This window comes from Leopardus geoffroyi, chromosome D2 (genome assembly GCF_018350155.1).
Source record: "Leopardus geoffroyi isolate Oge1 chromosome D2, O.geoffroyi_Oge1_pat1.0, whole genome shotgun sequence".
Lineage (NCBI taxonomy): Eukaryota > Metazoa > Chordata > Mammalia > Carnivora > Felidae > Leopardus > Leopardus geoffroyi.
Window position 1 is genome coordinate 74,361,341 of NC_059334.1, and position 27,813 is coordinate 74,389,153.

The 27,813-nt window shown below is 52.8% G+C and overlaps 1 protein-coding gene across 1 annotated transcript in view; it reads left to right on the forward strand.

The window, feature by feature from the left end:
- The first annotated feature begins 859 nt into the window (after positions 1-859).
- The window catches only part of SLC18A2 (solute carrier family 18 member A2), a 40,651-nt gene continuing 13,697 nt past the window's right edge, over positions 860-27,813 (forward strand). Inside the window, exons 1-10 of the mRNA XM_045439092.1 lie at positions 860-1,662; positions 2,085-2,220; positions 3,868-4,219; positions 13,669-13,727; positions 14,011-14,094; positions 14,429-14,521; positions 15,335-15,424; positions 15,542-15,585; positions 15,658-15,718; positions 18,304-18,399. Coding sequence (XP_045295048.1) covers positions 2,100-2,220; positions 3,868-4,219; positions 13,669-13,727; positions 14,011-14,094; positions 14,429-14,521; positions 15,335-15,424; positions 15,542-15,585; positions 15,658-15,718; positions 18,304-18,399 — 1,000 coding nt within the window. The 5' untranslated portion in view covers positions 860-1,662; positions 2,085-2,099. The remainder of the gene's footprint in view (positions 1,663-2,084; positions 2,221-3,867; positions 4,220-13,668; positions 13,728-14,010; positions 14,095-14,428; positions 14,522-15,334; positions 15,425-15,541; positions 15,586-15,657; positions 15,719-18,303; positions 18,400-27,813) is intronic.

Below are 27,813 nucleotides of genomic sequence, written 5' to 3' on the forward strand. Positions count from 1 at the left end.
TCACCACACCCCTGCACCCGGCCCAGTGAGCGTCCCCATTTTAAAGATCGGGAAACCGAGGCACAGAGAAGATAAATAACTTGCCCAAGGTCACCTATCAAGGAAGTAGCAGAAGGGGAGCCAGGCATCCTTGTAAGAGCCCTTAACCGTGACACCTCGGATTCTCTGGGCTCTGAAACTCCAGGCGCTTTCCTGAGTGTGATACTCCATGAGCGTGATACCCTTCACAGCCATCTCCGCGGCTCCCTGCCATCTGCTCTCTCCTCCTAAGTGGTTTTCCTTCTCTCTCTCTGTTTAATATTTAAGGTGACACATCCTGGGACATCCCGGAGTCCCCATGTTACTGACCTACTTACTTATCCAACCATCTTTCTCACACATCAGGGGCAGCAGTGGGAAGCATGGGGGGCACGCGGAAGGGAGGAGGGGAGAGGGCGGGGAGCACCACTCATCACCCTCTGCTGTGAGCAGCCTCCAGCTGACAAGAAGCCAAGATTAATAAAACAAGGCCGGGCTCCGCTGCTAGGAGGCCGCAGCAGGGTAACATCGATTCGGAGTGGCTTTCCAGGGAAACGGCTCCGGTTCCTTCCACCCCCTAGAAGGACCTCCAAAGGTCCAGCTACGTCAGGGGGACATCTGTTTGTTTCTCTCCCGCTTATAAAATGGACAGACTTGGGAATCAAAGGTGGGTTCTTACCCCTGGCAAGTGAGGATTACAGCTGCCCATCACCCCCCAGCAGGCACCGTGCCTGTCTTGACCAGACTCCGCGGGCACCATGCACAGTAGAGGACTGCAGCACACAGGGTCGGGGCCAGCTGCCTCCTCAGTCCTTTTACTGAGAGGCCTCGCACTTTCCTGGCCTCTAGTGTCCTCTGTGCAGGGTGACATACTCCTGGTGGCCCCAGAGGCCCAGGCCTGCTGCTCCTACTTCCTGAGTCCTAGGCTCCAGGGCCTGGGGGCTTCACATCCTCCCACTGGGGGGTGGGGTGGGGAGCGGTGACACTGAGAGGTGTCCCCTTTCTCCCTGTTTCCACATCTCCTACTCGAGGGTACCCAAAGGCTCACAGTGACACCCTGCATCCTGCTCCAGGGGTGGGCGAGCCCGGGAGCTGCGGGGTGCTGAGTGGCTTCCCTCCCAGAGATCTGGCCCTGGCTCCCAACACCCTCTGACCCCCTTCCCTGGCACTCTCATCCGTCAGCCTTCAGGTCCTCACGGCCAAGCTCAGGGGCACGAGGCTCAAAGAGCAGCTGCAGCCAGCCCCTACCTGGGACCAGGTGAAAGCACTCATCCCCGACTCCTCATCTTGGCCCCTGACCTTAACCCCAGGACTCTTGACGTCCCGCTGTGGGGGCCCTGACTTCTTCCCTTGGCGCGCCCCCCCCTTTCTCCCCCCCCCCCCGGAGGCTCCGGATGGGGCACCGTCGGTGGAGCCGGATGGGGCGCCGTCGGTCGGGGGCGGAGAGCGGGGTAGGCCAGCGCTGGTCCGGGCGGGGGGCTGAGGCCGGGGCTGGAAGGTGACGCCCTCCCGCCCCCGTCGGCCGTGACGTCAGAGCCGGACCGGCTAAAGCGAGCGGCGGCGGCGCGGGGCGTTGGGGTGGAGACCGCTACCCGGAGCCGAGCGGACGGACGGAGCCCACGGCGCAGGGCAGGCGACCCCGAGGTAACGCGGGACCCGGCGCGGGGACAGCAGGGCCCGGCGGAAGGCGGGGAAGAACCCCAGGGGCGGGAGGGTCTCCGTCTCCGGGGCGGCCGGGGGGCGCCGGGGCGCAGGACGCACGGGGCGCGGGGGCCCGCGGCGCCTTCGGAGCGCTCGGTGGCAGGAGTGGGACCTCGAGGGCGGCGGAGAGCGGGACCGCCCCCCGCCGGCCCCGGGTTGGGGGGGGCCCCGACGCCGCTCGCGGGCGGCCAGGATCCGGAGCGCAGGTGCCCCCGAGAACGCGCCCGCCGCAGGTGAACCGAGGCTGGGACGCCCGTGCGCGCGGTCCCGGGACCGTTCCTTCCGCCCCGGTGAGGTCGGGGCGTTGCGGGCGCCGGGAGCCCCCGGCACCCGCCGCGGCCCCTCACCGCGCGCCGCGCCCGCAGCCCGGCCTCGGAGCCATGGCCCTGAGCGAGCTGGCGCTGCTCCGCCGGCTGCTGGAGAGCCGCCACTCACGGAAGCTCATCCTGTTCATCGTGTTCCTCGCGCTGCTGCTGGACAACATGCTGCTCACGGTCGTGGGTACGTTCGCACCGGCCGGCCCCGCTCCCCGGGTGCCCCTTCCCTGGGGGCTCCACCTACCCGAGCGCGCCCCCCGCGAAAGTTGCAGAACACGCTTTGCAAAAAAAAAAAAAAAAAAAAAAAAAAAATGCATCCCCTTCCACCCCGAGTCTGCCGCGCTGGGCGACTCGCAGCCGCGTTTTGTGGCTTCGTTTTCCTGGTGGTCAGGTCAAAAAATGTGACATCTGTTAAGACCCAGAACTTGTGTTTCCTCCTGATAATTTCCTGCTTCCCGCCTGCCCGCCTGCTTTGACCGCGATGAAAAAGATTTCTACTACGAACTGGCAATTCCCAGGGTTCCAGATCACGTTACAACAGTTACTATGCTAACCAGCAAGGTGGGCTGACAGTTTGGCTTAACATTTAAAGGAGCAAGTCAACCTCTCTCCCTGGAAAAAAGGAAGTGACATTTAAATATATTGTATCGGTGCATGGCTCGAGATGGAAACATTGTAGGACCTTTTCCAGAACAGTTTGAAGGGTGTTGGTTTTAGTCTTTTTCCTGTAATGGATTTTTGAAAGGCGAATTAAAATCCAGGTCTGTTCATTAGCCCTCTTAACAGCAAAGCATTTGGTATGCTTTTCCTTAAAAATGCCCACAGTTTTAGGGGTGCCTGGGTGGCTCAGTCGGTTAAACAGCTGACTTCAGCTCAGGTCATGATCTCATGGTTTGAGTTCAAGCCCCCACATCAGGCTCTGTGCTGACAGCTCGAGCCTGCAGCCTGCTTGGGATTCTGTGTCTCCCTCTCTCTCTGCCCCTCCCCTGCCTGTGCTCTCTGTCTCTCATCAATGAATAAATGTTAAAAAAAAAATTCAATGCCCGCAGTTTTAATGAGTAATTCTTTTTTTAGTTTGTGTTCTCCAGGTGGGTTATTTCCCTTCTCTCTTATGGATTCCCACCTGCAGGATTATTGGGATTATCAGAGTGATAGGGCTCATCTGACTTCAGAACAGCCTTGCTTCTCCTTTGTGTTGAGTGCTCTGTCAGCAGGTGCCCACAGGTGCTTTAACATCCGTTTTTCTTTGCCTGGGTGGAAGTCTCCGGAATTTCTACATCTTCCGGGTTGGCCGAAAAATCGCAGACTCCCACTCAGGTAACAGAAAGATGAAGTGGGCCCGTCGCAGAATCTCCAAATCGTTCCTTCTCCTGTGGGTTTATTTTTCCCTAAGACACATAATGAAATTTAGGTTTCTGTTTCCTCGATTCATTCGTTTGAAGGTCTGAGTCCCTCCCTGAGGAGCTCTCGTTGATCCCAGGTCGGCCCTGAGCAGAATTCAGACCACATTTTCCTTTCCTAAAATACTCCTGGAAGGGAGCCCTGTAACGAGAAACCCCACAAAGGACAAGAATCCGGGGCAGGTCACTTCTGCACAGTCACCGGCCCTGAGGGCAGACGGAGCGCTCCCAGCCTCCCGGGGCTCTGCTCTCTCTGGCCAGAGCTCAGCGCTGTGAGATTATCCCGGGGTCCAGGCAGGGGTGTCGTCGCAGAGGCAGACCTCTCTGGGCCTCGTTTGGCATTTGATGCGACTGTAGTTTTGCTGTCGTTTGTCCTGATGACAGGTGGTTTCCGTGCAGCCCTGACCTTCTTGTTCTGCTTTTGTCCCCAGTCCCCATCATCCCGAGTTACTTGTATAGCATTAATCACGAGAAAAATGCCTCAGAAGTCCAGACCGCCAAGCCAGTGCTCACGGCGTCTACCTCGGGCCGCTTCCAGAGCATCTTCTCTTATTACGACAACACCACCATGGTCACCGGGAATAGCACCGGAGAGCTACAGCGGGGGCCACCGCCTGCGGCCAGCACCCAGCACACGGTGACGAACACGTCCGCCGCGCCTTCTGACTGTCCCAGCGAGAACAAAGACCTCCTGAATGAAAACGTTCAAGTTGGCCTGCTGTTTGCCTCTAAAGCCACCATCCAGCTCCTCACCAACCCCTTCATAGGACTGTTGACCAACAGGTAGGTTCCGTTATTTTGGCCGAGGAGGCTTCTATTCATGTCCTTCCCAGGTCATTGCTCTTTGGGATTCTGTTTCTCCTTCGTTTATCAGAGTGCGGAAAACCAGTGGTGGGCGAGCTCGGGGAAACCCGATCTCCTTCTTTGGGGTTTCTTTCCTTCATCGTGATTTCCCACGTGTTCAGCCTTTTTTGTTGCCCCCTCTCTTGCTCAGAAAGTAAGGAAGTACTAAAACAGAATAAAGAGGCCCTCCCTGGGTGGGAGCCCGTTGATTCCGTCCAAATGCTGTGTCGCGTTAGTACATTTGTCAGACTTGCCCTTGGGCGGCAGGAACTGACTCTGCAGCCGCCGTGGCATCATCGTTGGGCTCCGTGTGTCACCCGCCTTTGTGTTTTCTTCTTCCTCTGGCCGTCTGCTTCCTTCTTGAAAGCCAAGGTGGTTTGCTTTAGTGCTGGTGTGGGGAAGGGTCAAGACGGCCAGGGAGAGAGGGGGGAAGACCAGTAATCCTGCTGCAAAGACGGACCCCTTAGCTCGCGCCGAGGCCACGGCATGTAATGAGCCCCCTTGCCGGTTACTCAGCTGTGTCCACCCGCACAAAGAGGAACGTATTGAGCCTGTTTTCTGGATCAGTCGAACCAGCCGCTAATGCCCCCAGATAATGCCCAAACTAGCTTTATTTTAATCTGGATGCTCTGGATGTTTTGGGGGGGGGGGGACCCGCCTCCTCCTCTTGAATAATTGTTCCCGTCTCCACTGTCGGTGGCCATCCAGCACATATCCTTCTGCAGCCCAGCTGGCCTAGCTCTGCCTGGTACGGCCGGGGCTGGAAAGCACAGGGCAGGGCACTTGCAGAGAAAGGGAAAGGGCAATCCCTGAAGGTGTCAGCTGCAAAGAGCTGGTGCAGTATGAGTGGTGGGGGCAGACTGCCATATAAACGTTGTAGCCTGAAAGGCAGAAATGCAAACAAACCAAAAAACCGTAGAGAGGGGAATACCTGGAATCCTACTTGTGAACCAGGCCCAGACGCATGAGCAGAGACCAAGATTACAGCCGGAAAAGAGAACGTAGAAGGGTGGGCTGAATAAGGAAGGCAGGGCAAGTGAGGACGGGGCAGCGCAAGGCTATAAGAGGCCCTGAGTGCCAGGCAGAGAGAGGAGGGGGTTTTGTTGGTGTGTGTGTGTGGGGGGGGGGTGCACCTGAGAGCCACTAGAGGTTCCAAAGCCACGTTGGAGTCCGTGAACCAAGCACAGTTTTCAGTAGGTCAACCTGTGCAAGCTGGGATCAGGGCCATCCTTCCGTTTCTTTGGCCTGGATTAGGGGGTGCGGGCCCAGCTCCTCAATCTGCAGGGCTCTTTGTTCAGATACAAAGCGTTTCGAGATTGTAACAACAGAGCGTTAAAGCAAGCACGGGGCCCTTGGGAGAGCAGGGGCCAGCTCTGGGGCGGGGCTGAGGAGGTCTGCGGTGGTGCAGAGGCTTAGACAGCTCTGACTGCCCCCGCCCCCCCGGCACAGGCCGCCCTCAGACACACACACAGGGTGCTGGTCACATACCCACGGCCATTTGGAGGGAAGCACGTTTTAAGCTTCCGCGGTTTGTTTCTCTGGACTGGGTAGTGCCATTGAATAAATTTGAACAGTCCCAACCTGTGTCCAGCAAGAGTATGAATTTGCCACATAAAATACGCTAGGCAAATCCGCCTCGCAAGGACAGGTGTTCTGCAAGCCCACCCAGAAACACTGTCCTCAAGGTGCCGTTTCCCTCTGTTCTTCGGCAGGAAAACCAAACAGACCTCGGTAGTCGTGGAGTTGTTTTTCTTTCTTTCCCCAGCCCTTAAGAGTGCTTCTTTAACATGCATCTGGTGTAATTACAGAAAATGTCTCCGGGTTGCTCTTCCGAGAGAGCAAACAGCTCAAATCCTATATGAGGAAAATTGAGGACATGACTGTCATAACGTCTTGCCAATCACTTGGGCACGAATATTCTTAGCTGTACGGTGTAATGCAGTACTTAGAAACTCAGCCGAAATGGTGTGTTCCAGTCTTCCAAATGCAAATGTGAAAAGCTTTTTTAAAAACCCTATTCTTGTTCTTAATGCTTTGCTTATGCCACGGGGAAGAAGCTTGTTTAAAGCCAGTGAGACCGTTTGCCTATTAAATATTCCAAATGCTTTGATGTTGTAGCTACCCAAGACTCCTGTTTCGGGCTTAAAAAAAAAAAAAAAAAAAAAATTCCAAGGGAAACCTAATTTTGTTTTGTGATCTGTGAAATTCAGTCTATTCTTGTTTTTTATTTTATTTTTTTAATCTTTAAAATTTTTTTTTTACATTTATTTATTTTTGAGAAACAGCGAGACAAAGTGTGAGCGGGGGAGGGGCAGAGGGAGCAGGAGACACAGAATCAGAAGCAGGCTCCAGGCTCCGAGCTGTCAGCACAGAGCCCGACGCGGGGCTCGAACCCAGGAATCGTGAGATCATGACCCGAGCCGAAGTCGGACGCTCAACCGACTGAGCCACCCAGGCACCCCATATTTTATTTTAGAGAGCAGGGGGGAGAGAGAATGTGCATGTGGTGAGCAGGGGAGGGCAGATGGAGAGACAGAATCCGAAGCAGGTGCCAGACCCAGTGTGGAGCCCGATGTGGAGCTTGATCACACGACTGTGAGATCCCGACCTGAGAGGAAAGCCAGAGTTGGACACTCAACTGACTGAGCCTCCCAGGTGCCCCAGAGCATGAGATGGGGAGAGGAGCAGAGGGAGACAGAGAGAGAATTTTAAGCAGGTTGCACACTCAGTGCGGAGCCCAAGTGTGGGGCTCTATCTCATGACCCTGGGATCATGACCCCAGCCAAAATCAAGAGTCAGACCGTCAACTGACTGAGCCACCCAGGCGCCCCAATTCTATTCTTATGATGGGTAATCCACTTTGCAATTGAGCTAGAGCAAAATTTTAATCCCTACCTGGTTCCCCGCCGCTACCCGGCAGATTTAAAATCCCTCCTGTAGCACTGCCTTGTAATGTGGAAATGCAGACAAATTGTCACATTGGTGTTGTAGCGTGAACTCTGTTGTTCCTCCACCATGGTCATAATTTGTGTATTTTCCAAGCCCAGTAGACATGGATTTAGGGGACTTGCAGCAGTCTGGGCTCTCGGCAGCTCTGCTCAGGGGAGCGATACATCCCGCTTTCCTTTACAGAAGTTGCCCTTCTGAGCCGCCGCAAATAGTCTTTTGATGTAATTTGTGCCAATCGCATCTTCAATGACGAACGAGATGTGTGTGACGCACGTTTTCGGCGTTGCAAACAAGTGTTTTTGAAACAGCACTTTAGGGGCGCCTGGGTGGCGCAGTCGGTTAAGCGTCCGACTTCAGCCAGGTCACGATCTCGCGGTCCGTGAGTTCGAGCCCCGCGTCGGGCTCTGGGCTGATGGCTCAGAGCGTGGAGCCTGTTTCCGATTCTGTGTCTCCCTCTCTCTCTGCCCCTCCCCCGTTCATGCTCTGTCTCTCTCTGTCCCAAAAATAAATAAACGAAAAAAAAAAAATAAAAAAATAAAACACGTTACAGTTGGTTAATGTGTTTCTGATTAAAGAAGGAGGAGTTAAAAAGACGGGGCATCAGAGCCTGAAGAGGAGGCTGAGTGAGGGCTTTGGGGCCAGTCCTGCCACCTTCTAGGCGGAGGAGTTTGCCGCATGGGAAGAGAAAGGGACTGCCCCTGGCGACAGACAGCAGGACTAAAGCCAGTGTCCAGACTCTCTGTCTGGGTGACTTCCTTCCTTCCTGTTCTTTCCACCTGCTTAAGTGTTGTAGTTTTGACATGGAGCTACTCAGGATCAACAGTGCAAGTCAAAAATCTGTTCTTCTTGTATCTGTTTGGCTCTCTCTGATTGTACCAGGCCGAGCTAGTGAAAGCCCAAATAGTTGTTGATGGCTACTTTGAATCAGCAGGCAGGGAGTTTAGAAACAGACCAGCCTGGTTTTTTTGGACGGGGACCCTCCCTCATGTCTCCAGCCCCAGAAGAATATCTTTTTCCAGCCCCTGGTATGATCTCGCCCAGCTTGCCACCCTCTGCTGTGCTTCCGACAGAGGGGAAAAGACATCCCCAAAGACTGGGGGAGCTACCGAGAGGCCACTGAAGGCCACTCCTCTCTAGAGCCTCGTGCTGCAAGCGGGACCCCCTCATCACATGCGTCCCAGCCCGGACCCTCCTATTCGTGGTCAAGAGGCTGTTGCATGGGTGGCTTTTATGGGTGGGTGACGCAAGAAGCAAGCTGCCGGTCTGTTGTTTTACATACTGGGTAAGAGCTCTCGTTCCAAACCCTGCAAGTAAGAAATGATAATCTGTGAGAAATGTTTTGGGTGTTCATTGGGCTGCCCATATGGACACAGGCAATTCTTGATTTCACTTGGTCTCAGGTACCGTGGTTTTACTCTAAAACACGTGACCAGAGAGGGAGCCAACTTGATTTTGGCAAGTGTAGCGGTCCCATATCCAACAACACACTTTGCAAAGCCTGCAGGTGCCTTGGTTGACTTGATTTTTTATTTAATTAATTTATTTAGAGGCTCGTGTGACTTATTTTATAATTCCGGTCTACTCATTTCGCGATTGCCGCTGTGTGTAAGAGATCTCTTACCGTCTGCCCCGCGAGTGGATTTCAGGGGTATGCAGACCTAGGTGGGGATTCAGGCAGGTAAACGATATTAAAAGCACCTTTACGTATCTGTCCGTAAACCTGCCTAAGAATGTGGCCCTGTGGTCTTCACTTGTTTAACATGGGGCTTCTACAGCAGTTGCATTTTGAGAACCAAAAGCTATTCCGGACGCACTGGCCCCAGGGCTGGGGAAAGAGTTAACCGCGGGTGCTGGGGGACAGCTCCCCCGGCTTCCTCCTTAGCTTGTCATTGTCTCAGTGGTCTGCTTTTTATCAAGCCGGCATCAGTGGCTTAATTTATTTCCATAGTTACCTAGTATATTTGAGAGCCCGTTATTTCTCGTCACAAATCTTAGCTAACATCTGAATGACAAGAAGGAAGCCACAGGGCATGAAGTCTCTACAGAACGTTCGGTGTAATGGTTTTTTTTTTTTTTTTTTCTGTAGCCTCAGCCAGTTGGTCTGAAGTGAGCTTTGTGGGAATGAGCAGTGACCTTTTCAGTTTCTCCGTGGACGGGGAAACCAGCCCTTCTGGAAAGGGCTCTCCCATCCTAGATGTTGTTAGGATGGTGTTGTTAGGATATCTTGGCTTCTCCAGCTCAGAGAAGCTGCCAGTGGAATCAGGTGTTTCTAACGGGAGCAGAGCCGCCCCCCCCCCCCAACTTGTTCCCTGTGTCAGGGAACAGGGGTCCTACCCACGAAAGTAAGAAGTCCATGGCTCACGTAACTCCCTGCCTGCACCTAATAGCTGAAAAAGACAGACCTAAGGACTAAACCTAAGAATGTTGTTTTCCTTACGAACGACAGTCAGCTTCCTGGTACGTCTTAGCACATGAATCATTCCATTTACTAACGTTCACCTCCTGTACCGCCTTTTAGAAGGTAATCAAGAAGGGAGATGCCTCCTCTCGTCCCTTCTGGGTCCCCCACTTTGTGTCCTTGCTGTCGTCCTTTCCCAGGGCAGAGGGAGCCTGGGTTTTAACAGGCCTGCGAATGGAGCTTTGCAGTAGGCTCTATGGCAAAGATAAACTAATTATTAAAGATAAAAGTATTGATTTTTCGGTGACGATTTAGGGAATATGGAGTTTCTCCACTGGTGTGTAGGTATATATAATGATCATAACTTTTATCGCTTGGCACTTTTGTCTAGGGATTCGATACCTGGCTTTTTGTCTTATTCCAATTAGATTAACTGCTCCCTGATGCTCTATAGAGGATGACCGTGGGCTGGGATGACGCATAAGGGGATAGTAACGGGATATTTCGTTAAAGGTTTGCTGCCTCAGATCTAGCTCTGCTTAGCACGGGGACGAGAGGCTGACTCAGATGTTTATGACTAATGCCAGCTGAGTCTCTGTCCATTTAGGAGACATCGTGGGGAAAGAGAAAGGGCGCCGGTGATCTGCCCATCTCTCAGGGACCCTGGGGCATTAGACAACTTTCCTTCGGAGGTGGGTGTTCAGGGAGCCAGAAGAATTTGAGGGTGGGGGAGTCCGGGATCTGCCCGTTGTACCCTCTTGCCTTGAGGCTGAGCCCCGGGGAAAGGTGCTTCCGGCGGTATGCACAGCGGTCAGCGCTGCGACCGTGGCTGAACCATTGGATCTCTGAACCTCTGCTTTCTCATCCAGCATGAGGGTTTGGACTGGCCAGCCTTTGAGTTTGCCATTTGGTTATTCCATACATGCTTTATTAAAATCCCCCCCCCCCCCACACACACACACAACAGTAGCTGTGGTGTTTTTATTTAAAATCTTTTTTTAAACATTTATTTATTTTTGAGACAGAGACAGAGCATGAGCAGGGGAGGGTCAGAGAGAGAGGGAGACACAGAATCTGAAACAGGCTCCAGGCTCTGAGCGGTCAGCACAGAGCCTGATGTGGGGCTCGAACTCCTGAACCGCGAGATCATGACCTGAGCCGAAGTCGGACGCTTAACCGACTGAGCCACCCAGGCGCCCCAGCTGCGGTGTTTTTAAATTTTTTTTTTTTTTCAGCGTTTATTTATTTTTGGGACAGAGAGAGACAGAGCATGAACGGGGGAGGGGCAGAGAGAGAGGGAGACACAGAATCGGAAACAGGCTCCAGGCTCTGAGCCATCAGCCCAGAGCCCGACGCGGGGCTCGAACTCACGGACCGCGAGATCGTGACCTGGCTGAAGTCGGACGCTTAACCGACTGCGCCACCCAGGCGCCCCAACAGCTGCGGTGTTTTTAAAGAAAACACAGCACCTAGGCTTGGTAGAAAGAATCCTACGTAAGCACATGTGTCTGTGGGTACAGAGCCAGCTGGTGTTAAATGAAACGTGGACCCTCCATTCTCACTGGGTGGGGAGTCTGTGCTCTAACGGGCATCCCCACCAAAGCGTGTGCTGGCAGGAGCCAGCACACCCTAGGCACTCAAGATATGCCCATTACCCTGAATTGGGGGCACGTTACATAAGTTTCCTAGCCCTCATTGTAGCCATCCAAAAAATGGGGATAATGCCACGACCTCATGGAGCTGCGGTGGGAATCACAAGTGACCCGCTCGCTAGCCCCCTACTTATGGTCTTGGGGAGTGCCAGAGTCTCCTGGTAAGAGGAAGCTACTCCAGATGTGTCCTGCCAGGTGACCTTGGCCAGTTGATCAGGCTGCAGACTGAGCATAGTTTCACTGGTATTCCAACAGCTTTGACAAAATACTGTTTTCCAAGTAGTATGTTGAAAGGGGGTGAGAAACCTTTTATTCCAGGGCCGCTACAAATATTGCCATATTCCAGTCCCCCACCCGCACCCCCAAGATGTGCAGGAGCTGTGGAGAAGAATAAACTGCTCGTGGGTTCTCCTCGCTGAGTCGCCTGGAAGTTTCTTTGTTCAGCCTCTGGTAGTGCTGCGGAGGATGTGGTGTTGTGAATGGGGTTCTTTTGCCGGACTGAATAAAGAGCAAAGACCAGTCGGCTGCAGGTTAGTCCAGATTAGAGAAGCTACCGTTTGAAGGCGATCTGAACTGCAGTTCAACCCTGGTATCTTTCCTGGTTTGCCTGATGGGCTCTGAGCCCCGACTGGTGAATTACAAGTTCACCTCAGGTCATTGTGGGGGAATTTATGCATGGGATTGTGAAGGAAGGGCTGTCTGGGAATCTGGCATGATTTCCATTTGCTACTTGTATTTTTGCTACTTAGTTTCTGAAGTGCAGGAAGCAGTTTAAAAAAGGGGTGGGGAGTAGGACTAGGATCTTTTAGAAAGGTTCTATTTAAAGCCGTATTTGTCCTTCTGGGGAGGGGTGGTGAAGTGTGTAGGAAAGAGCCCTGGACTGTACAGGATGACCGCAAGTGAAATTAGCCCTAGGACATTTGACAAGTCCCTTTTATGTGCCTCAGTTTTCTCATCTGTAAAGTGGGGAGGTGGTCATCTGCCCTTACCAAAATCATCGAGCTGAAGGGTGTAAGTACTTGGAGAATTGAATGTAACTTTATTTTTTGAAAAGCATTTTTAAAGTTTATTTTATGAGAGAGAGCGTGCGAGTGCCTGAGCAGGGGAAGGGAAGAGAGAGAATCCCAAGCAGGCTCCACGCTGTCAGTGTAGAGCCTGATGTGGGGCTTGATCTCACGAACCTTGAGATCACGACCTGAGCTGAAACCAAGAGTCGGACGCTTAACCAACTGAGCCGCCCAGGCGCCCCCAGTGTGATTTTAAAAGAAGGTATTGCCTCCGTGATTTTTCAGTTGAGCCTGGAATGCAGGAGCCCTTCCAGGCTGAGTGACTGGGACTCAAGACTTCCTTGGTCCTCATTTGGTTCCTTCCGTGACCCACAGGGTCTAGGGCCGGGGGAAAATGACGCCTGGAGAGGCTCTGGGCTGCTCTGGGTTGACACACACCAGCTGGAAGGCGGTAGCTCAGCCGGTGTCAGCCCCCTCCCTCCCAGGGTCCTAGGGGCCAGGAGGCTGCCTTCGCTCTCCTGTCCCATCTGTACGTCAGGAGCCAAGCAGCCCGCTTATTGTGCGGGAACAGAGAGGAAAGAAGGAAGAGCAGAGGGAAGGGAGGAAACAGTTTCTGAAGCACCTTCTGTGTCCCAGGTGCCTGGTAGCAGTTTATCATCCACATGTCCCTGTTCCCTCACTCCGGTGCTGGGAGGTGGCCAGTGGTCTCTCCATGGGGCTGAGGGAGGCTTGCTTGGCTTATGTGTCCGGCCAGGGGTACGACGCCCAGAAGGCCAGCGTCTCCCCACCAACCCCGTCCACCTGATGGCCGAGCCCTGTACGCACAGCGGCTCTTTCAGAGCGGTGGCGATGTTGAACTTCTGCGCTGGCCGCAAGGCCCATTTTTCTAGGCTGGCCTCGTTGGGGTCAAGAGTGAAGACAGACTTGAAGACTTCCTTGCACCCTGATGCTCTCCGATATAGTGTCATCATCTCTGCTGCCATTTGAATCATTTGATGACCTTTTACTAGAATCATTTGATTGCCTTTGTCCCTTTGGAGAAGCGCTAGCAAGGACCGTAATGAAAGATTTAAAAGAAAAAAAAAATGGTGGAAACGGGGACTGTGTATTTTAGATGTGTTCTGGATTACTTGCCAAAGCTGTGTTAACATTTATCCCAGAGAAACCTCTGTGCAGAGTGGCAGTGCTTGAATGGATTCACGTTGCTCCAAGACAGTCAAACACAAAAAGGTCACACAGGAAGCACCGAGTACATGAATTTTTAGAAAAGTCTACCAAGCCCTTATCCGCCTGACCCCAAAGGGTAGGCAGGAGAGGCTCCGCCTAAAGCCTTAAAAAAATACAAAGCCGTCACCAAATGCTCCCCGTGGTTCTGTTTTGCAGAATTGGCTACCCAATTCCAATGTTTGCGGGATTCTGCATCATGTTCGTGTCCACCATTAGTAAGTGTCTGATGTTTGCCTTCGGCCTGGGGGTCATGGGATGGGCTCTGAGGACCACACACGGGGAATTGAGGACACAGCCCCGGGGTGGGGGGTTTGTGCGTTGGTAACGGTTGCAGAAGGGGGGCGGTGGGCGATAGAGCTGTTGGTGGTACAGGAGCACAGTGCGGTTAGCGTGGAGATGCGCCGTCGGGGTAAGGGATGGCTTCCGAGGGCCCACGTGAGCAGGGTGGCCACGGCACCAGGCTGGCACTGATGCGTAGCCGGGCCCCTCCCTCGGCAGTGTTCGCCTTCTCCAGCAGCTATGCCTTCCTGCTGATCGCCAGGTCGCTGCAGGGCATCGGGTCCTCCTGCTCGTCTGTAGCTGGTAGGTGTGCAAATACCTGAGGCAGCCGTTCCCTGGGGGGGGGGGGTGTCAGTCCGTTGAGGAGGCCGCCAACCTTGCCCTGGCTGGCCAGCCCCTTGTAGAATTAGCTGGAATAATGTGGGGAATTGAGGTGTCACTCGTGGTGCCTGGGGAGGGGTTCTTAGGAAGGGCACTGCTTTTTTCCTTTGGGTTCTGCTTGGTCTATACCTTTCTGTGAATCTGATGGGTTTGGGAGATCACAAGTCTGGGCCAGAGAGGGCAGGCGAGTCACAGGTTATTCTTTTTTTGTGCTCCCTTGAGAGCTTCGCTATTGAACATTTCTTTTCCTGTTTAGGGATGGGCATGCTGGCCAGCGTGTACACGGATGACGAAGAGAGAGGCAACGCCATGGGCATCGCCCTGGGAGGCCTGGCCATGGGGGTCCTAGGTGGGCAGGGGGCACCTGGAGGCACCTTGTGGGGCAGCTTGTGGGGAGGGGCTGGTGGGCATCGGAGGGCGACAGTGCTCCCTGAGTCCACTCTGGGTCTGCTCGTGCTGATAGACTCCCCCAGCTGTCCCCTTTTTCATTCCCTACTTTCATGGAGCCTTGGAAAACGGGTGGGACCTTCCTGACCCAGGAGGACGTGGGCTTCCCTGCCTCTGCATCTGCCTCTCAACCTGCTGGGTGACCCTGGGTCCAGATGTAAAACGAAGGAATGGGATGGTCTGCCAAGATCCTTCCTCTCTCACATCCTCTGAGTTACCATGCCACCTGAGGACTTCCCACCTTCCACGTCTGCTTTCCTCACCTGCCCTGGCTGACTACCCCCCGGCCAGGGGACACCTATCCTCCCTGAGAGGAGCTTTGGGTCCTCTCCCTTCTCGGTTACATTTCCGGCCTTCATTTGGGAGCCCAAAGTTCCGCTGTGCTGGTTTATAAGGAGCCAAGTCCCCGTGGACCTATGTTCCTTTGCTCCGTAAGCAGCACAGCCGTGTGTGGCCTGGGTCTGGCTTCTCTCTGGTCTTTACTTTGGGGGTGACCCTTCTACACTCTTGCCCGTGTCTTGGGTGTAAACCAGCTTGGAGGAAGTCCCCAGGACAACTTGAAACTACTGGAAAGAATGTAGAGCAGTCACCCCAAATAGGTGTTGGAACGAAGTACAAACTCGAGAAACAAACGGATGGTTACGGTGGAGCGGGGGGTGGAGGGGGGACATCGGTCGCGGGGCCTGGCACCAGCCCCTCTTTCTCTTCCTTGCAGTGGGCCCCCCCTTCGGGAGCGTGCTCTACGAGTTTGTGGGGAAGACGGCTCCGTTCCTGGTGCTGGCCGCCTTGGTGCTCTTGGATGGAGGTGAGTCTACACGGGGACCTCTGCCGTGATCTCGCTGGTCGTGACCCGTGTCGGGTGACCCATGTCAGTAGGTGCTTGGAGCCACACGTTTTTATCTTTTTTCTCCCTCTGTCGTAGCTATTCAGCTTTTGGTGCTCCAGCCGTCCCGGGTGCAGCCAGAGGTAAGCCCCCCGGGGAAGGAGGGCGCTGCGATGGTCACATCAACTTCGTTAACCCCTGATTTTTGTTCACAGAGCCAGAAGGGGACGCCGCTGACCACCCTGCTGAAGGACCCCTACATCTTCATTGCCGCAGGTGGGGCTTCCCCCCCAGTCTCCCTGGTTCTTCTCAGCCAAAGGGTGGTGGGGAGGGGTGGATGGCGAGAACCAGGGTTCACTTGGCTGCTGGAAACGTCGCGATGTGAAACGTGAAAGGCAAAGAGGTTACATCCACGTCACAAGGAATAGCTTTCTTCCATCGTTAATTTCTGACCCTCAGCCAAGTTCCTTTGCTGGTTTTCATTTGGGGCAAAGATGTCTGGGTCACGGAGATGCCCCGTCACAGAGGTTTGTTTGTGTCAGCGGCCATCACTGTTTGGCCTTGAACCTCCGGAAGGAGTCTCTGGCCTCACTGTGGGCACCGTCGGTGGGCAGTCTGATTCACCAGGCGGGTATGAATAGAGGCTGACAGTGGAGCCCCCAGAGGGCCCAGGGGACAAGTCCCTTCTTGCGGAGAGGGCACGCTGTGCAGCAGGGAGGCCAGTCGGGAAACCCCCTTTGGCTACAGAAGGTCCCGTGTTTGGGTTCTTGGCCTCGATGGGCTCAAAGGAAGCCCTGGGGTCCTGTGACTAGTCGGGAGGATAGTGGGCCTCATTGATGCAAGAGACGGTTCACCCAGGACCGTCTGCCTCAGGGGCACAGGCCTTGGGCTGCCTCACAGGGGACCAACCTTACATTGCCTGGGCCCGGACACCAGTCAGCAGAGGCCCTTGGGGACAGGCCAGGAGACGGCAGTCCTGAAGTGTGGCATCAGACCCAGTTAGGGTTTATTTGTCTAAGCGGTGGTCATGGACACTGGTAGGGCTGGGGGAGTCTGGGTGAACAGGATGCATGCCCTATCTAAGAGTATTCCAGGTTAGCCTTTTTCAAACGCCAGGCTGGCTTTGTTTAAACCTGCTGCTGCTGGATTGGGGTGGGGGGTGCCTGTATAACCCTGGTCTAGACCCCCATCATCATGCCTGCTGGCCAAAGGGTGGTAAACCTCGTGGCTCTGCACCCCTCCTAATGCAGGGCACCTCTCTGTGCCCCCATCAAGATGCAGGGATGGTTCCAGAGCCCAGATGCCCACGGAGCCCGGGCTGTCCGAGGTGGGGTGAGGAGGTGTGTGGGGAGAGCGGGGCTCTCTGCCGCCCGCCGCCCCCTGCCCCCTGCCTCAGACTTTCTTTGACCCTCACTGTCCCACCCCGACTCAGGGAGGAAAGATACCCAGCATTGAATGACAGGCTACCACACTTCCAGCAGCTTCGACTCGGGGAGCCGGGGGCCGGGCGGCGTCTTATTTGTTCTGGCAGGATTTTAACCTATGAGGATGACCGAGTGGTGACAGAGGTCTGGGATGTTGAAAGAAGATTGTATTTCTTACGTTTTCCTGAGGAAAGGAGGCACACCGTGCCAATCAGGGCCACGTAGGGAAGCGCCAGGTTTTGTGGGGGGTGTGGGGGAGAAAAGGGCCAGGGGAAGGCCTAGGCCAGAGCCTTTAGTGGGGTTTGCATGGGAAAGTGAAGGCAGGGCTGGGGAAACAGCTTAGGGTCGGTGGGCTTTGAAGCCTGGAGGCTATCCCTGCTTGCTGGGATTTAGAGCAGGGGTATCAGTTTGCTGTGTGAGAGGTAGACAAGGAGGGGTTCAGAGTTATGGGCCCTGGGTTGTAGGGGAGACAGAATGACCGCGCCAATTTGGCCCTAATTAATAGATGGGAAAGAGAGAAACAGCGAATCCAGGAAAACAGCGGGAGGGTGAGGGGACCATTTCAGTATCCTCTCTCTCTGTTCCACCTGTCACGTCCCAAAGCATGAAAAAAAAACCTTTCTGCATTACGTGAGCACCTTAATTACACTACACAGTGTTCTTTGAATCAGGATTCTAGCAAATTAGAGGTTCATGGGGACACAGCACAGGAAGCTCCCAGCACGGTGGGGAACGGCTCTGCATCTTTTCCCCGATGGTTCTACATCTACAAAGGGTTCTGGTTAACAGATAGTGGATATTTGCAAAGATAGCATATGTGTATAGTTGATTAAAAAAAATCCCTCAACGGCACGTCTGTGCCGAACGCACCAGATTTGGGGGCATCCCAGGGCATCTTTAGAAATGTCTGGATTCCTCGCATAGTAAAACTTAGGTGCAGAAACCTCCAGTTGCTGGAGTCTGTGTGTGGTCTGGAAGTGGCCCACGTGGCTGGGTGGCCTCAGGCAAGTTCCTTCGTTAATAAATTAGAAGTCCTTCTTCATTAATAAGTTGGGACGGTTAACCTAATGACCTCCGAGGCTCCCTCCAATTCCTTTATGACTCTGGGGTGCTATTTTGAAAAAAAAAATTAATACTTTGTTTAAACTTAATGTTTAATTTTAATTAGTATTTAATCTATTTAATATTCTTTCATAATAAAAATGATGATGACAGTAGTAATAAATCCAGCCTCCTCACTATTCCTTTTTTTATCTTTTCCTTATTTATCTTTTATTTATTTTTAATTATCTTTTCTTTACAGAAGTAGATGTTCTGGGTATCTCAGTGGATTGTTCTGGCTGTGGGCATGTGGCGTTTAACTGTGTTTGGAAATAGTAGGTAGGGGACACTCAAGACCCAAAACAGAAGCCCACTAACCCTCTTCCTCCCTTAAAGGGTCCATCTGCTTTGCAAACATGGGGATTGCCATGCTGGAGCCAGCCCTGCCCATCTGGATGATGGAGACCATGTGTTCCCGCAAGTGGCAGCTGGGTGAGGCCTGGTGTGGGTGCTTCTGATTCTAGAACTTTTGTCCTCGGGGTGGGTCCTGTCATTGTAGCCCTGACAAGCTGCAGGTGCCAGGATGATAAAGCGATTGTTTCTGTTTGATACTTAATGGGGTCCGTGCTTAGGGTAGCAGTGAGCTTTGGGGCCTTTTTCAGCTTCAGGTTTTTAAATCAGAATTAGCAAAGAGGCATGAGACCTGGGCAGAAACAAGACGCAAAATACATTCAGTGGCTGCCCGTGTTTCTGAACTAGACGTTAGTAGTTATATTAAACGTACGTGGGTAGCAGGAAGATTTATGTGAAACAGGCTGACAACAAACCGTACGTAAGAGGATTACTCTTTTAAAAATATTTTTGACTTAGAAAGCAATACATACTTGATTATTTAAAAAAAACCAAAGTACACAGATCAAAGAAGTAAATTTTAAAATCTCATGTTCATCTTTTTCCTTCCAGGCCAGTCCCCTGTAACAGTCACTGTTAACAGTTTTGTGTCTCTTTCCAGATGGTTCTGCATTTATCACCATGTGTGAGATGCTTAAAAACCCAACCCGAATGGAACTTTGCCATTTATGTCATTGTGTGAACTCTGGTTGGGCCATGTTTCCGTGTCAGAATGGGTAGATATAATTTTCAAAATTAATTAGATTTTTTCAGAGTTACACATGTACTTAATGTTTAAGTTAAATAGCATTATTAGAATTATAATGAAAAAGCCAGAAGTCTTTGCCCCATGCCTCCCCATCTCTAACCCCCTTTCTCAGATTTAATCACTTCAACTCTTTTAGTTGTTTCTTCTGCTAACTTATGTCTCTAAATAATATGTGTAACTCCTGTTTTTTTAAATTCCCCCATTTCTGATACTACCAGCTCCCTAACGTAGTAGATGAAGATTTAATGCTGTTATTACACCTGAAAATATCAAACAACCAACTTACCTGTTTTCTCAATTTCTGTTTTCCTAGAACAGTTATATTTGTTGGTCAGTTTGGCACTCAGTGTTGGCTTTTATTGTGACTATGTAAAAATTGTTCAAAGATGAACTATATAGGGCTTTATGATTATTTCTTCTTACAAACTTTTGTTTTTCCTGGAGTTAATCATTGCCATCTCTTTCCATTTTCTTAGCTTTCCATGTAGCATTTCTGAATGTATTCTCAAACTCTCTGGCAAAAGTGAGAGGCCCTGTAAATACGGCCAAGTACATCAGCAAACCTAACCTATTTGTGTTTTTGCTTGTTTATGGGTATTTGTCCTACATTACTCTGTCTTGCTCCAGTCTAGATTTGTTCACTAGGTCATCCTAGGACTTTCCTCTTCCAATATCTGGGCGTCTTTGCTTCTCTACTGTTTCTTGTATCCTTCCCTTCTATATTCCTTTCTCTTGGTTTACTCTATCATTATGATGGAACACATCCTCTAGCTTCTTCCTGAGAGTTGGTGCATGGCAGATAAAGTTCTCTGAGATCCTACGTATCTGCAGACATCTTTATTCTCATGTTTGGTTGACTTAGTCTACTTGGGTATATAATTCTTGGTTGGAAATTATTTTCCTTCAGTTTTTTGTGCTTATTTTTGAGAGAGCATGAGTGGGGGAGGAGCAGAGACAGGGAGACACAGAATCCAAAGCAGGCTCCACGCTCCAAGCTGGCAGCACAGAGGACAGCGTGGGGCTCGAACCCATGAACCCTGAACCAAAGTTGGACACTTAACTGACTGGGCCACCCAGGTGCCCCTTTTCTTCAGTTTTGAGACAACTGTCCCATTGTGCTCTAGCCTCCAGGGTTGCTATTGAGGAGGCCAGTGTCCTTCTCATTCCCCGTCCTCTGTAGGAGCTAGAAGGATCTCTTTCTCTCTGGTTATGAGTGTCCGTGACGTTTTTTGCAGTGGGGTCTGTTTTCTTCTGTACTGGGAACTTTCTTGGTTAGTCTGTTCATCTGGGAAGCTGTTTCTTTTAGTTCTGGGAAACCATTTTGTATTATTTCTTTAATTAATCCTCTCCCCTACTCCATTTTATCTGTTTCACTGTTACTTTTATCGGTTCGGTATTGGACCCTTGGTGTTTCGTGCTTGTAATTTCTTACTTTGCCTTTTCTTCTTCCCATTGATTTTTTCATCTTCATTGTCTAAACTGTCTATTGAATTGTTATAATCGGTGTCATCATATTTTAAATTTCAAGAGCCCTTTCATATTCACTCTGAGTGGTTTTGTGTGTGTGTGGAAAGGTTGTTGAAATTACAACCTCTTACCACTTAGTAGGAAGACTTCCACTCACTCCCCATTTCATCGTCTTATGTAATCCCTGATCTCCATGTTGCCTGGGGTCCCTGGGCCATTTTCGTCTTCTTTCTCTAAAGAAACTGTCTCCTGAGAGGGTGAGTGTGTGTGAGAGAGAGAGAGAGCTGGGGGTCCAACTGGTCTTTTATTTTTTTTATTTTTTTTATTTTTATTTTTATTTTTTTGAACGTTTATTTATTTTTGGGACAGAGAGAGACAGAGCATGAACGGGGGAGGGGCAGAGAGAGAGGGAGACACAGAATCGGAAACAGGCTCCAGACTCTGAGCCATCAGCCCAGAGCCTGACGCGGGGCTCGAACTCACGGACCGCGAGATCGTGACCTGGCTGAAGTCGGACGCTTAACCGACTGCGCCACCCAGGCGCCCCTCTTTTTTTTTTTTTTAAATGTTTGTTTATTTTTGAAAGAGCACAAGCAGGCGAGGGGCAGAGAGAGGTGGGGGCAGAGGATCTGAAGCTGGCTCCACACTGACAGCAGATAACCTGACGTGGGACTTGAGTTCACAAACTGAGATGTCAGGAACCTTGAGATCAAGGCCTGAGCCGATGACGCTTAACCGACTGAGCCGCCCAGGTGCCCTGGGGGGGGTCCAACTGCTCTTAAAACAACCTTTCAACCCTCTTTCCAGTTGACCGCCTCAGCCTTACATTCACGGTACTCGGAGCCTTCAGTTCCGGAGGGTCCTGTGTTTTGAGGCACAGAAGGTGTTGCTTCTTTTTGGCTGCTCCGTGTGCAGATGGAAGGTTCCAGTGTTCTCTGTCGTGTCCATCACTGCTGTCCCTCTGCTGCTGCTTCCCTCTCTGACTGCATTTTCTCCTGTCTCGTTTTGTCTGTCCTTGGGCATAGAGGAGAGAGCATGGGGCTTCCTTTACTAAAATTTGAACGGACTTTGGGATGGGAATGGCAAATGGGATAGAAAATGGGACAAGAAAACCTATCGATTTACCTGCCCTGTTGACTGGAAGCCCATTGTTCATTTTAATGGTTGGATTTTTCTATTGTAAAGTTAGGCCATAAATTTTCAACCGGTTCCTTTGGTTGGGCATTTGGGTTAGTTCCAGTTTTTGTCAATTAGAAACCATAGTGAGGCAGTGTATTCTTACCTGTATTCCTGTTCGTGTTCGGAAATGTATCTGTAGGGAAAATTCCTGAAAGTCCAGTGGGTGTTTGATGTTTGGTAACCTTGCACTAATATCAGTATTCTCAGTCTTTCCCCAGCTGCATATGTGAGAAAGGGGTGGGCGGGGGACTCTCATTTTGATTTATTTTTACAAGCTTTTTGAACACAATTGAGCATCTTTTCATATATTAGCCATGTCTATTTCTTTTACTGTGGATTTCTTATGAAGTCCATGAATAACATACTTTGCCCATTTTTTATGTGGAGATGTTTGTCTTCTAATTGATTTTAATTGTTCTTTGTAAATTGACATTATTCCTTTATCAGATGTTTCACAAATATTGCCTTTGTTGTATTGTCTTTTGACTTTATAGGTGGACTTTTGTTTTTCTTTTCTTTCTTTCTCTTTATTTTCTTTCTTTCTTTCTTTCTTTCTTTCTTTCTTTCTTTCTTTCTTTCTTTCTTTCCTTCTTTCCTTCTTTCCTTCTTTCCTTCTTTCCTTCTTTCCTTCTTTCCTTTCTTTCCTTTCTTTCCTTCTTTCCTTCTTTCCTTCTTTCCTTCTTTCCTTCTTTCCTTCTTTCCTTCTTTCTTTCTTTCCTTCCTTCCTTCCTTCTCGTCTCTTCTCGTCTCTTCTCGTCTCTTCTCGTCTCTTCTCGTCTCTTCTCTTCGCCACTCGGATCATTTAAGATGCCAACGGTTAGCTCCTTGACCCTTCATGTCTTTGTCATTTCATCTGAAGCTCAGATGAGACCTTTCGCATGCTATTATTTTTTCATGCATGTTTCCCCCTAACTTATGATTTGTTTTTCACATGAAACTTGGATTTACACAGATTTAGTTTCGGTATGCGGTGTGTGATACGGGTCTGGTGTTACTGTTTGCCGTATGACCGGCCAGTTGCCCCTAGGAGTCCGCCTGAATTTTCCCACCTTTGTCATACTTGAAACAGCTGTGTGTTCTTGAGTCTGTTTCTGGATTCTTCCTTCTGTTCCACTTGTCGGCACGCATTCCCGCGCCGATACCCTCCTATTTGATTACTGGAGCTTTAGAACATTTTTAATATCTGCAAGGCTAGTCCCTGCACGCACACCTCTTTCTTTAAGAGTTTATTGATTATCCTTCCTGGGGATTTATTTTCTTTGCAGAGTTCTTTCAGCTTACAAATTGCCACTTTGGGTGGAGACTCTCCGTTCTGAATGAAGCTGCCGTTTTTTAGTGCCTAAAACCTTCCCTTAGGCAACCTTCTCTTCCCTCTGCAGCGGGGGTCCTGTCACCTGCTGCTTCCTGGTTCAGACTTGTCCCTACCCCAGTCCTTATGGGCTCTGCACGGATTCGCCACTGATCTGTGTTCTTTCATCAAATGATCCTTCAGTAAAAAGTCCCAAATTGCTTGGGGCGGGGCAGGATGGGGAGGGACTGATAATGGGTGTGGGGTTTCTCTCTGGGGTGAAGAAAGTGTTTTGGAATCCGATAATGCCCACGGTTGTACCACCTTGTGACTCTAGTATAAGCCACTGAACTGTGTGCTTCAAAAGGGGGGACGTTATGGTACATAAATGACGTCGCCAAACCAAAACCAAGCCCCAAGCAACAAGAGTCCTTCGGTGAAGGAGGAAAAAGTGTGGGCGCAAAACTGAAAGGCTAGTCGTTAAGCAGAAACTCGGCTCTGAACCTCCTGGCAGTGGAGACAACGCGAGGACTCCAGACTCCCAGAGCGGGCACCCCACTTCGCAGAGGGAAGGCCCTCTCCTGACCCCCAGTTAATCGCAGTTTTGCAAAAGGTGGGGAGACGCTCCTCAGGTCTTGCTGCTGCTGTTAGCATCACGATGCCTTCCTCTGCGGTGCTTTGGGCCTCCCGTGTGTCTTCGGGAGGCGCCCGTGGCCCTGGGGCACCGAGTCCGTGGAGCTCCTGCGTCCCTTTACAAGTGCTCTTTCCCGCCCGACTGACTTATCTTCCCGACTGAATGCGTCCTTGGCCGTGCGCAGGGCACCTCCGCTCACCTGCCCGCTCCCTCTCCAGACACAGCCTGAGGCTTTCTTTATAAAGTCCTGAAAGGCCCTCAGCGGCCTGGGCCTTCCGGGTTAGATAGCAGGCTGCGGGCCTTCTAGATTTCATCAGGATCCTCTGTGGGGCTTATCTCCCAGGCCAGATGGTCACCAGCCCCTCGGCTCGCTGCACCTGTCCACCGTGAGGTCATTTCCTTCCGGTCTCAGAGATGGGCTCGTGTTTCGTCAAGAGAGTCCCGTATCTGTACCTGCTTTGCCGTATCGCCCCCAGTGTGAGGGGAGCACAGCACGTGTGAGGGGAGCACCGCTCCCGTGTGGGCTCTGCAGCTTGGGGCCCACCTCCCCGGAGCCCCGCAGGCCCCCCTCTGAGCCTCGTGAGGGGGGCGCCGTGGGCGACGGGGTGTGAGGACCGAGGGTGGAAGTGAGGACCCAGCGCCAGCACGGGGCACGGCCGTCCTCCAGAGGAGGCCCCGGGGCAGCTCGGGCCCCTGCTGTGCTGCAGGGTCGTGTGTGGGCTCCCTCCCGCCCTTCTGCTTCCCTTGTCATTTCTGGAGAAAGACCATAAGATTTGAAGTCAAGGCAAAACAGTCTTTTTTTTTTTTTTTAATTTTTTTTTTTTTTCAACGTTTATTTATTTTTGGGACAGAGAGAGACAGAGCATGAACGGGGGAGGGGCAGAGAGAGAGGGAGACACAGAATCGGAAACAGGCTCCAGGCTCTGAGCCATCAGCCCAGAGCCCGACGCGGGGCTCGAACTCACGGACCGCGAGATCGCGACCTGGCTGAAGTCGGACGCTTAACCGACTGCGCCACCCAGGCGCCCCCAAGGCAAAACAGTCTTAAGCAGCCGTGTGGGCGGCCCGCGGTTGGTCTTGTTGAACGCTGCGTGTCTGGCCGTGATTTTTAGAGTAGGTAGATGGGAGCCCACCCGTGTTCCAGAGGGTGGCCGTGTGAGCCCATCCCCCGGCCCCTTGTGCTGCCATTTGGGGGTGGCCCTGAGTTTGGGTCGGTGGAAAGAGAATCACTTCGTGGCGTCTCCCTTCACGTCAAGTCTGGGTCAAATGACACCCCCTGCCCCCCGCACCCTGCCCCAGCACCCGGAGGCTTAGTGACCCCGTTCCTGGTGACGCCTACAGGCCCCAAGGGGAAACTTAAGCTCTAAGGAATGGGCCCCAGAGAAGAGTGGAGCCAAACTCTTTCTTCTGGCTCTTTAAGGAGACGTGGTGGTGCAGTGTGGGATGGAGGCTAGGATACTCTTGTGCTCGGCCGGGGACCCGCTCTGCTCCCAGGCAGCCATGACCTTGGGCACATCCTGTGCCAGCCTGGCTGGGTTCCCAAGGACAGGATGATTGCCAGCATGCTGTGGCTCCAGGATGTGAGGACTTCAGCCTCCTGAGCCTCCCTTGGCATAGGGCAAACTGGGACTATTGCCCCATCCTGGTTCCAGACGGAGCCCTTGGGGACATCAGGGAGGGCTCGGGAGAAGTCCAAGGACTCCTTCCTACCGTCACTTCTGGGGCCGCAGGTCCAGCATTGGCTCCTTGCAGGCTCCGTTGTGGTTTGAGCCTCTCCCTCTCGAGCCCGTCGAGCCCGTGGTCAAAGCCAGGCTTACCATGAAAGCGCGGGGGTGGGCAGACGATCCCCGTGGGTGAACTTTGTGGTACGTGCAGAGGTGACTGAGGGGGGTGCAGGCACCCCGCAGGGAGAGCAGCGGCCCAGCAGAAGGACAGGCTCACGCACACGTGTGGCCCCAGGCACCGTGTGCGGGCCGGCCCGTCCACACTTCTCTCTTTGAGTCAGGAAAGGGCCGACACAGACTTCTTGTTGCCTTTGCAGGTGAAACAGGCTTTGGAGGGACAAAGTTGCCCAGTTGATGACAGTTCAAAAAGATCCCCCCACAGGTACCAACAAAGTTCTGAAGGGACATGGAGGAATCCCTCCGGTGAGAATGTGGGGTCGGGCCGTAGGGTTGAAGACGCCCGTGGAGACGAGGCAGGGCCCTGGTGGGGGCACAGGTCGGTGCACTACGAGCCCTGTGAGGGCTATGTGAGCTGGGGCTCTCGGGGTGCAGAGCAGGGGCCGGCCCCGTGATGCACTCGGTCCCTCTTCCCTTCCTGGAGCCGCGAGCGCTCAGGTGCTGTGCACCGGCACGGAGCTGGGCCGGGGCGATTCTGCGCACCGTGTTTCAAGGTGGAGAAGTGGCTTGAACTTGGACGGAGGAGTGGCAGGAGATGGCCAGTCCCTGGGAGCCACCGGAGCCCCGGTGGGGTTTCACTGGGGAAGCCAAGGAGAGGGTCGGCTGCATTTTCTTGCTGTGGTGGCCAGCCGGGGGCGGAGGTCGAAGGCAGTTTCTCTTGGCTCCAGAATGCACCCCAGGACCAGTGGGTGGAAGTGATGGGAAGCTCAGGGCCTGGCGTTAGGACACTCGCCCCTAGTTGGAGCCATCTTTAAAGAGCTGTCTGGGAGGGCACTGGGCTCCCAGCCCGGGTCCCTGAGCACAGCTAGACGGTGTCCCGTTGAGTCGCCAGGCGGGGTGCCGTGAGGGGCACACCGAGGGCCGAGTTCCCAGAGCTGGTTCTGTGGGTTGCGTGATGTGACGGGGGCCCCGGCGGCGCGGGGGGATGCTGAAGCTGTGTCGCAATGGCGATCGGGAGCTTAGAGCTGGAGGTCCAAAGAGCACGTGGCCCTGCCCCCAGTTTGGAAGCTCCAGAAAGGAGGAGGACTCCGGCTCCAGACCGCAGTGCAGGCTTTTACGCCCGGGAGGCCGGCGGCTGGACACACGGTGCCTGCCTTCAGCGGACCGGGCAGCCTCCCTCGAGACTGTCGGTCGTGGGAAGCGAATGTCCTCGCACGGGACCTTCTCCTCTAAGCGGTCGGCCGTGTTCTGAGCGCCTCCCCTGGGCCGCCACGGAGCTGGGCTGTGGAAACAGATGAAGGGGTCCCTGCCCACCAGGAGCTCACCGATGTGGGGAAGGCCAGCCGGCCAGGGTCAGGTACAGGGAAGGTGGAGCTCTCGCGGAGGACAGGGCAGAGGGATCGGACAGGGAGGGCTATTTGGCGTCTGCTCCTCAAAGCCTTCCTATGAGATGCGCTGCATTTTGGGCCCCGTGAGGTCACGGGGACCCTCTGGAGCCTCAGCCGGTGTGTTTCGAGCTGAAACGAACCTCTTGTTTCATGGCTTACCCCCAGTGCTTTTTGCTTGGGATCTTGAAACTGGAGTTTGCGGCCTGAGGCTGTTTTGCCATCTATGGAAAACGGGGGTGGGGGGGGCACCCACTCCCAGGTCTCACGCGTGAGCTCAGCACCCCCCTCGTGGGTCAGGAAGATGGAATTCATCTGTGGCCCCCCGCCCCCCCGAGCATGTTGGCGACCCTGCTTTGAAGCTGTGCCTTCAGAGATGCATCATCCCGTGCCTTGCTCCCGGCGTCAGGATTTACCCGAAATGGGGCCCCTGGCTGGGTTGTTCACAGTCCACTTCCTTGGGCCCCGGTTTACAGCAGGTGGCCCTCAGTCCGTGGACTGAGTTCCGCGCGTAGGTAGGTTTTGGTTGAATAGTATGGTGTCAACCTGCTAGCGCTTTATGTTCGTAAAAATTAGTTGCCGGCATTTGAAAAGCTCAAGAGACTTCCTGTAAGAATCTAGAGTTCAATCTCTCCTGGAAAAATTGGATCTTCCAGTCTGGGACCTCAGTCTTCCAGAGCAGCAGTCGCCTCTTTAGACGGGGTCTGGGCCTTCCCCCGCCACTTCCCTTCTGTTTCCCCGACACTGAGGCCCGATGTTGGTGTCTCTTTATCACGGTGCCTGTGCTGTTATTTACCTTTTCCTTTGCTTTCTTCGTTCGTTTACCCGTCCCTGAACCCCATAGATACTCATATCTTGACACAAAGGCCCTCGTGACTTCTTAACGTCTCCACACTAAGCCTACTACCTGGCGTGCAAGGTTAGGCTTAATCGCCAGCTGCTTTGGGGAGCTT